Genomic DNA, 10,389 nt, shown 5'->3' on the forward strand with positions numbered 1-10,389 from the left:
TGGATGGGCCCGTGCGAACCTCACGAGGTTCGGTTGGCTGAGTGCAAGGTCCCGCACCCGGGCAGGGCCAATCCCCCATGTCAATATGGGCTGGGGGATGAAGGGATTGAGAGCAGCCCCGCGGAGAAGGACGTGGGGGTACTGGTGGGTGGCAAATTGGACGTGAGCTGGCAATGTGCACTCGCAACCCAGAAAGGCAATCGTGTCCTGGGCCGCATCAAAAGAAGCGTGGCCAGCAGGTTGAGGGAGGTGATTCTCCCCCTCCACTCTGTTCTGGTGAGACCCCGCCTGGAGGACCGCATCCAGCTCTGGGGTCCCCAGTACAAGAAAGACAAGGACCTGTTCCAGCCGGTCCAGCGGAGGGCCACAAAGACGCTCAGAGGGCTGGAACTGCTCTCCTATGGAGAAAGCCTGAGAGAGTTGCGGTTGTACAGCCTGGCGAGGGCAAGGCTCCAGGGAGACCTTACTGCAGCCTTTTAATACATAAAGAGGGCACGAGCACCTTGTTCGGGCTCCTGCCGGGGCTGTCCCGGCAGAGCCTTCAGCCCCAGCGTCCAGGCGACACACCCACCACCGTGAGCCACGGGGAGCAGCTCTCCGGATCATCTCTCAGACTGAGGCAGTGGCTGCCAAACAGTGGGACACGTTCTGGGCTGCACGGGAAAAGCGGTTGCGGGTGGCACAGGACTTCTTTGGGGATGTTTAGGGGAGGAACCAAAGGCGGGACAAGAGAGAGGTGTGGGTGGTTTGGGGAGGAACAGGAGTAGGGAAAAACAGAGGGGCAAGGGGATCAAAATTAGGGCCAGTCGCGTGTCGACGGTTGGCCGGTCAGTGTGCTTGCCTGGCCGTGCCCTGCGCCTGGTCAGCGCAGTCTGCCCCGTCTCCCTATTAAATTCCTTCCTGGCTCTGTCCTGGGGGAGGTCCGTCTGTCCTGTGTGCACGTGCGTGTGCGGGGGGGCTGTGAGCGCAGCAGCTGGGGTCAGAGCACGGGGCGGAGGGCTCCTGTGTCCCTGGGGCAGCGACTGAAGCGAGTGCGGGTGTGCCAGAGAGAGCGTGAGCACCAGTGAAGATCAAGCCGCACGGGCCGCTGAGCAGGTGACGTGGCCTGGGAGCAAGGGGGTGCGCGGGTGTCTGCCGGCCAGCCCTGGCTGTGCGAGACCCTGGGTGTCTCTAGTGGTGAGAGCACGGTGGGTCGGCTATGGGACCAGGGGAGTCGCGTCCGGCTCAGGGGGGAGTGGGACGGTCTGTACCAGCAGCAGGACAGGGCCTGCGGCCTCGGGGGCTCCTACATGCATGGGACATCAACCCTGTGTTCCCGACAGCGCACCCACCACTGTGAGCCATGGCGAGTGATGCTTTCCAGATCACTTCTCTGGTGAACCCTTTTTTTTTTTGTTGGAAAGGCTACAGCTTAGGAACAGTACCCGTCCCGTAACTTTATCCTCTGGTCATGCTAGCAGCTGTTGGCTATGCAGTCAGGAGGCCATCCCAGTCTTATTGGCAAAGGCAAAGTAGGCAATTTTAGCTATGCGGCATTTGCTGAACCAATGCTTGGAGCAGGTTGAAGTACAGTGCTTTATGTCTTTAAGACTAACTGGATAATCTATGTACAGAGCTTAACTTTTTCCAAGTTTGGGGTTTTTGTGTGGATTGTCACCATGTCTGTATCTGCAAAAGTATTTTGTGTTTTCAGGTCAAAATTCAGAGTACTGAATAGTAAAATACTAGAAAGAATTTTAGTAACTAATCCAAAGTGTCTATAAGCCTAGAAAGCTGGAATTATGCAGAGTTTACCCATGAATGTGGGGGTTTTTATGAGTGTTAAAGGTTTTTTTAGTTTTACTGTTATTTAAAGTTGCAGTTTTGTAACTCTGGGTTAGAGCTTAGGCTTAAAGACACATTTCCTCAAGGTGTTATTTTTTTTCGAAGTGATATATCAGAAGGATTGGTCAGGTGAAAAAAAGAGAAGTCTTGAATTTTCGCTTCACATGCGATAGCTCAAGGAATTAACATCTTTCTGGCTTTGTGGTGATACAGGCTCCATTCAGCATGTTTATAGCAGTAAGTAGATATAAATTCCTGAGAATTAAGCAGGGAACCAGTTGGGCAACTTTTTATGGGTAAGAAAACAATCCGCTTTTTTAGGGGGGCCGGGAGAAAAAAAGGGTACATCATTTTATTCTGAAGTTATGTAGAGTTGACAGAGATCTTGATGCACCTTAACAAGTAAGTGTTTTTTAATTGCTTTCTTTGTCAAAAATATCCCTTCTTTCTTTCCATCTCACTAAGAGTCTTATCCCAGTATGATTATTTATTTTAAGTTGTAGGCCTAGAAAAAAAACAGCTATCAATTTGCCACTGTCATTTATAGTACAAAAGAACAGAAACCAACAGAAAACTTGTGACCCTCATGCTTCTCCACAAGACAGCAGAAAAGCTTCAATGAAACATTCAAGCTTATTGAATATAGTTCTAATACAATAAAGACAAGAAGCTGCCTTGTATATCAGGGTAGATGCATTTACATTTTGTTAGCAGTTATCTGGGAAATAAAACTTTAGCTTTGACTTTATGGCATTGACTTTCACACTGAAACACCAACTGTCCCTTTTTTTTTATTATCACAGTTGGGATATTTGACACATGCTCTGGGAAGAAATAAAAAGGAAAAAAAACAAAGCAGAAGAGGAACAGATTATGAAACAACCCACTGCTGATCTCAGCATCAGTCCTCAGAAAACTAACACACCTGTCTCCTTATCTCTACCAGTGCTAACCCAGTTGGGTTGCTGTTTTATAGCTTTCATATGAAAGCAGTGTCTTCCTTTGTATATCATCTTCTCACATGCCCCCTTCTCCTGTTTATCCTCTGCCTCTTTCTGTATATCTTGACCTACATTTTCTGTCCTAATATTCCAAAATGTATAAAACTAGTCTTTGTATGTAAAAAACAATCTTTGGTTTCTAACAGCTCAGATAGATAGATAGCTACTCCTGTCCTAACACATCTGTTGCTTCCCTTGCCAATCAATCCAATGCCATTCTTCATTTTCAGTTTTCAGGCTGAAATTCAGCCACTATGGAGTAGAATGAAAATCCCCTGCAGACTGGTTGTTTCTTTTCCTGACTCATCCATCCCCAGCAGTTCCTGCATCTCATGCATATTTGCCTTTCAGAGGTTTTTACTTCAGATAAAATAATCTTCTGATTAAATTAGGAAAAAAAAAAAAATCTCTGCTCCACTTACCACATGCTACTAAAACCCCTCTATCCTAATTTTCAGAGTATGTTTAAGGTTAGCAGTAAAATAAAATCTTCTTTCCTAGATTTCAGCCATTCCCTGAAGCTGATCATTGCCCTGATCAGATTTTTGCAGTGTATAGTCAAAACCTCATCCTTTGGGAGTCTGGTATTGTCAACTCAGTAAGAAGCTGAGGTCCAAACTGGTCTCTGAAAATAGTGCTTCTACCTCTGGCACGAAAAGTTACACTTCCGGTTGCTACTAAATGTCAAAAGCTGTGTTTCAAAAATTTAGACCAGAGGTACCAGACCTTAGGAAAATAGAATCATAGAATCAGAGAATAATTTATGTTGGAAAAGACCCTTAAGGCCACTGAGTCCAGCTGTAAACCTAACAGTGCCAAGTCCACTGCTAAACCATGTCCCTAAGTGCCACATCTACACATCTTTTAAATACCTCCAGGGATGGTGACTCAACCGCTTCCCTGGGCAGCCTGTTCCAATGCTTGACAACCCTGTCTGTGAAGAAATTTTTCCTCATATCCAATCTAAACATCCCCTGGTGCAACTTGAGGCCATTCCCTCTTGTCCTATCACTTATTACTTGGGAGAAGAGACCAGTACCCACCTCACTACAACCTCCTTTGAGGTAGTTGTAGAGAGCGGTAAGATCTCCCGTCAGCCTCCTTTTCTCCAGGCTAAATAACCCCAGTTCCCTCAGCCGCTCCTCATAAGACTTGTGCTCTAGACCCTTCACCAGCTTCGTTGCCCTTCTTTGGACATGCTCCAGCACCTCAATGTCTTTCTTGTAGTGAGGGGCCCAAAACTGAACACAGTATTAGAGGTGCAGCCTCACCAGTGCCAAGTACAGGGGGATGATCTCTTCCCTGGTCCTGCTGGCCACACTATTTCTGATACAGGCCAGGATGCCATTGGCCTTCTTGGCCACCTGGGCACACTGCTGGCTCATATTCAGCCGGCTGCCAACCAGCACCCCCAGGTCCTTTTCTGCCAGGCAGCTTTCCAGCCACTCTTCCCCAAGCCTGTAGCGCTGCATGGGGTTGCTGTGATGCATGTGCAGGACCTGGCACTGAGCCTTGTTGAACCTCATACAATTGGCCTCGGCCCATCCATCCAGCCTGTCCAGATCCCTCTGTAGAGCCTTCCTACCCTCAAGCAGATCAACACTACTGCCCAACTTGGTGTCATCTGCAAACTTACTGAGGGTGCACTCGATCCCCTCATCCAGATCATTGATAAAGATATTAAACAGAACTGGTCCCAATACTGAGCCCTGGGGAACACCATTTGTGACCCACCATCAACATTCACCACAACTCTTTGGGCTCAGCCATCCAGCCAGTTTTTTACCCAGTGAAGTATATGCCTGTCCAAGCCATGAGCAGCCAGTTTCTCCAGCAGAATGCTGTGGGAAATGGTATCAAAGGCTTTACTAAAGTCCACTACACAAGAGACACAGCCTTTCCATCATCCACTAAGAGGGTCACCTTGTCATAGGAGAAGATCAGGTTAGTCAAGCAGGAGCTGTCTTTCATAAACCCAGGCTGACTGAGCCCAAGATATAACTACATTAGATGCAAAATAAAAGTGAGTGTCCAGAAGAGCAGAAGAATAGGTCTGGAGCTGTCAGAAATGAGAACAGAGGGACTGGAGTCAGGAAAACTGAGAGAAGAATATGCAGAAAGTGAGGATATGAGAGAGGTTGCGGACACCTGAGGAGTCAATTGGTAGAAGGGTACTGCACCATGATAATGAGTTGGAGAGGAAAAACCCACTTATCACCAGCCTGCCTCATTAATTGTGAAGTTTCTGCAGTGACTGTCACTGGAAGATTTGCTCCTCTGGAAGTAGAAAGGCAGGCAGAGTGTCATGACAAGAAAGTAGAAAAAGGGACAATCTTGGACTTTTTAATGCCTTCAGTAGACTTCAGAGGGAGAGACAGAGACAGAGAGAGCAGAGGGTGGAGAGAGCAGGCAGTCTTTTTATGAGGATGTCTACAGCATAGTGATGGTAGCTCAGATGGCTGTACCCAAGCTAACTTTAAGCCAGCCTAGTCAGGTAGAACTTACCAATGAAGGATTATAGTTCTGCATGAGCTGGGAAGTTCAGCAAAATGCTGGGCTGTGTAGCTCACAGCAGTACTGTCCTGAGTCCTCATGGTTTCACGCCTACAAAGGTCACAGTCACTACATTAAAGCAGGTGAACTCCTTTGTCCTCATCTGGTCATAAGTTCAAAACATGTTATGGACAGGAAAGCTATGGAGGTGAAAGAGCTGGAATATGGGAGCAAATGCCAAAGTATCTCAGCAGGTCCCGCCTGATGCTCCTCACCTTTGGGATCATGTTGTTACTGAAAGTTAAAGCAATGGCCAGACTTCTCTGCCTTTGGGAAAACAAGGGAGAAACGGGGGAGACATTTTCACCTCCCAGAAAGTTTCTTTATTTTGCTGCATGAAAAATTGTTTTTAACTGTAAAACAGGGCTTCTAGCTTGTTCTTAAGCTAAAGAAAACATTTCTGATTCAGTAAGCATGAAGGATTTCTTGGATAAATGCATTGTCAGCCTATATGCAAGATTTGAATAAGACAGCATTTTCTTTTGCTTAATGAGGTGATGTAACCTGTTAATATTTCAGGCCACTGCATTTTGAATCTTCGGTGCTTAGGCAATTTAGCTATCTAGCAAATGAGCATAAGGACTACAAATGATATCTAGCAAATGAGCATAAGGACTACAAATAATATATAGTTAGCGTGATGACAAATTTACAGTAATGCACAACTAAATGCAAGATATCATTTTTAAAAGGTCCTACTAGGGTAGTGGAAATGCCCTAGAAGGCATGTCAACAAGTCATGGATAGATGTGTAATTTTGTTGTGTCTTCCCAGACACCTGGCAGCAGCATAAAGTAACGAATGACCCTGCCAAAAAAATGAAGAAAGAGGAAGAAAAACTGTTCTTCCAAAGTAATTGCACAATATATATGGAAAGGCTTTCTAAGGCACAACAGGTGGGCAGGTGCCCAAGTCTGTTAAAGATTAATGACATGTAGGCTCTTATGTCCCCAAAATGCCTTGAAAATCGGCCCCACAGTTACAGGCTTTCTCCCTTTATTCTCATTATAAAACTGATCCAAAATGGGACATGAAACATCAGAGTACACAGGTCTCTGCATATATATGATATAAATGGGAATGAATATCAGACTAATTTGCAAGTCGAGGAACATATTATTGGATAATGTAGAGCTTTTGAATCATATATCTTAGCTTCATGAAGTATCTCAAATGAGCACATTGTCCCCTAATGAATGTTAGAACTTTCTGAAAAGGAGCAGCAGCTAGAATTTCAAACTGAAAAGTCACTACATCATACCCAGTCCACTCATCAGAGATGCGGGGCTGCCTTTCAAAAGGAAGGCACCACTGTTCTTCAGTGCAATGCTTCCCAAATTCTTCAGCTTGCCAGCGTGTTTCAACTGTTTCCATTTCAGCACTTATTATGAAGCATGTCACTGGAAGTCTTAGGAAGATCATGAAAATAGTGCTGTATGTAATATGATGCTATGAGCTTCCTACTGCCTACTTACTATGCAGATTTCTAGCAGACTGCAATTTGGGAACCATTTGTCCAGGAGGCTGAAAACAGATCAGGGTATTAAAAGATTTGAGTTTTATTGTTATGATTTGTTATTTATATGACTTTATATCTTTATCTATATGGTTTTTTTATTATTATTTATGTGACTTTCTTGCTAGTATCACAGTGGTTTTGCATGTCTGAGATTAAATTTCATGTCAGTTCTTTCATTTGGCCAAAAGGGACTAACAACATTAGGGTACTTGATTTTTGGATCACCTAATGGGTTCCACAGGCTCTGAGACTCTTCCATTTTCAGAAAAATCCAGGCACTACCGCTACAAAAAGCCTTGTTATTTAAGGCAACCTCCATTAAACTCCCCAAGAAATGGAAGGCAGCCCAATTAACTTTTTTGGGGAGCCAAAATATCTCTGCACTCAATTTTAAAACCAGAGTTCTCTAATAATATCTGAGCATAGCAGCCATCCTTTCTTTATTAGTGCAGGAAAAAATCCATCAAGTTCTTGACAAGCTTTAGGCAACTCTCTATCTTGCTCTTAGATGACTGAGCACAGTCAATTATAGCTGGCAAACATACTGCAGATTTTCATCTGTATAGCCAACTGTGCTCCCTAATTTGTTTTCTCATTTTTCGTGGCATTACTTCTGGGTTCTGAAAACAGTTGGTTTCATCTCAGACAGGGCAAGAAGGAAGTACTGAGGCCCAGGTTTTTAAAAACAGACATGAAGTACAGTACTTGGATATATTTCCCGTGTGTGTACTGACCAGTGAACTCATGTAGGTGAGATAAACATTTCTGATGTAAAGCGAGACATCACCCCCCACTATATGGGTTAGCACCATCCTATATATATCCGACCCTCCTCCACCCCTTATTCTTACTTTAAGTGTAAGGAACTGAGGGAGTGAAACCACCTTGCTTAGGTTGATGTGGGAGGTCTGCAGCAAAAAAAGCAATCAAGAATCGAACATGAGCTGTGATGGTACTTGCTGTGGATCCTGCCTTTCTCCCCGTCAGCCATAGCCCTGGACTGAATGGAGGTAGCCCGTGCTTTTGCGATTTAGATCACTGGCTGCTCAACTGCAGAAATTAATTTTAATTTTTCACAACCAGTACAACCCTTACGAGGTTTCTCACTGGTTCAATATATTTTGGTAATGACAATTTTCTAAAAGACTGGATATCGGGTGTATTTGGCAAGGGGCTGGCGGGAGGTGGGGGGGCTGCAAGGGGGTCTCTGTGAGAGGAGCCCAGGGGCTGCCCTGTGCCGGCCACAGCCGGTCCCAGCCGGTCCCAGCCGGCTCCACAATGGCCCCGGGACAGCCACAGCTGAGCCTGCTGACACCTCTGAGAAAACATATTTAAGGAAGGGCAAAACGCCATACAGCAATGAGGGAAAAAGTGTGAGGAATGGCCCTATGATACCCAGGTGAGAGAAGGTGGTGGGTGGGTGGCCAGCCCGCCGGGGCCAGGGTTCCCCTGCAGCCCGTGGGGACACCGCAGTAAAGCAGGTATTCCTGACTGCCGCCTGCGGCGGACTCACACTGGAGCAGAGGAAAAATGTGGGGACGAAGGAGCTGCAGAGAGGAGCGAGCTGTTCCCGACTGACCACAACCGCCATTCCCGGCACCGCTCCCCCACCCCGCGCCGCTCGGGTGGAGGAGGTAGCGGAGCTGGGAGCAAAGGAATGAAGTTGAGCCTGGGGAGGAGGGGGGTGGGGGGAAGGCAGTGTTTTAATTTGTCTTTGTTTCTTACTGTCCGAACCTATTTCAATTGGCAGTAAATTAATTTTCCCCAAGTCGAGTCTGTTCTGCCTGTGACAGTAACTGGTAAGTAAACTCCCCGTCTTTACCTCGACCCACAAGCTTTTTCATCTTACTTTCTCCTCCTGCCCTATTGTGGCAGGGGAATGAGACAGCACCTGGGGGCGGAGTGGGGGGGGAGGGGGGAGGAGGGGGAAGCTTCTGGCAGTGGGCCAAGGCCAACCCACCAGAACTGCCATCTGAATAAAGACTTCATTTGCTTTTTATTTCAGCCTACCTGTGGTATGAAGGGTACTGTATTAGAATCTATATATTCTTTTAATCAACGGCCTCATTTCTGTCTGAATGACTAAACATTACCAATTGCAGTTTAAGTAAGCAAAGTTCTGTGTCTCTGTGCATGTGTACAATTCAACATTAAGCTTAGAGGAAATGACTGGGCATTTATCATAATCTTGGCTGTTAACCTCCTTATTACCCGATCAGACATACTTCTAGTGAATTGATCCAGTGATTACTCATCACTGCAGCAGATGCTTCTACTCTGAACAGTTGGAATGATTTTTTTATTATCGTAATCAAAGCTCGGGGGGGGGAGGGGGTCCAGCCTGTGAAAACCACTTTGTAACAGAAACAAACATGTATACCAGTGTTTTGCAGGAAAGGCATGAATGGGAACAGAAATTTACCCAGTATGGTTTGCCTCACAAGCACCTGTAGTTATACCTCTGCCTATAAATGCAGTAGGCAGAGTGAGGTGAAATATTAATAAGCATTTAAAGACTGAATCCTTTAGCTAGTGTAACTGGCATTGCTCTGAAGTCAAGCATACAATATCAGTTAATATAAGTTCACAGCAGACCCTAAAAAGATCCTGACCAGAGTAACTTCAAAATTCAGCTTCAGCCAAGACTTCTCTTCAATTCACAGCATTTCAGTAGTTTGTACCTTTCATGAGATGAACCAATTCTGCGATTCTTAGGTAAAAGATACAACAAGGAAAAAATACACTTTCAAGTGTTTTATTTATAATCACTTTGGAAAGGAAACCCCTATTTTTAATTTTTTTTTATCATATTGTGGTTTGGTGTGCATCATTGAGTGGTGAACTTTGTTCCTTTTGGATTAAACTAAACTGGAAGAGACACTCTGAAATATTCCAGTGCTTAATGGGTATTTGGTCTGCAAGACTAGAGCAAAGCTGGTCCAAGATAAAACTCCCTGAAATGCATCTGTTGTGGACCTTGAGTCCTCATCACCAGCTACATATAGGCTAATTTAGACATAGGCAGAAAGGTGAAGGCACAGTGAAGGGACTGGGAATGAGGAACTGTCCTTTCTTAACATGATCCTTTCCCCATGGGTTGTATTGGAAAGCATGTGTGCTGAGATCTGCCTTAGAACGTGATTTTTCCTTTTAATAACACTTGTAAATCACCAGCAATGCAGTAGGCTGCATGGGCATAAATAGGAGAAGGATTTCTCCTAAAATGTACCCTAAAATGTTTGCAGGAGATCTTCTATGAAAAGCTGCTGAGTACTTCTGGAGCTTTCTAAATTTTTTCAATTAAAGCTCTTACTGCAGTCAATGATAGCATAAATGTGTTCTATTACTATTAAATCCTGGAGGAAAAAAAAATGGTGTTACTCTGTAACCTGCTTAACATTTATAAAATCAAATACTGTTGTTCACCCTTTTAATTGGTAAGTGTGTCTTTATAAAATATAAAGTTGGTTTGGTTTAAAGTACGTATACTAA

The 10,389-nt window shown here is 44.9% G+C and overlaps 1 protein-coding gene across 1 annotated transcript in view; it reads left to right on the forward strand.

The window, feature by feature from the left end:
• The window catches only part of LOC104840059, a 2,958-nt gene extending 2,478 nt beyond the window's left edge, over positions 1 to 480 (forward strand). Inside the window, exon 4 of the mRNA XM_010580734.1 lies at positions 282 to 480. Coding sequence (XP_010579036.1) covers positions 282 to 480 — 199 coding nt within the window. The remainder of the gene's footprint in view (positions 1 to 281) is intronic.
• The last annotated feature ends 9,909 nt before the right edge of the window (positions 481 to 10,389 follow it).

This window comes from Haliaeetus leucocephalus, unplaced genomic scaffold (assembly GCF_000737465.1).
Source record: "Haliaeetus leucocephalus isolate CR32 unplaced genomic scaffold, Haliaeetus_leucocephalus-4.0 Scaffold730, whole genome shotgun sequence".
Lineage (NCBI taxonomy): Eukaryota > Metazoa > Chordata > Aves > Accipitriformes > Accipitridae > Haliaeetus > Haliaeetus leucocephalus.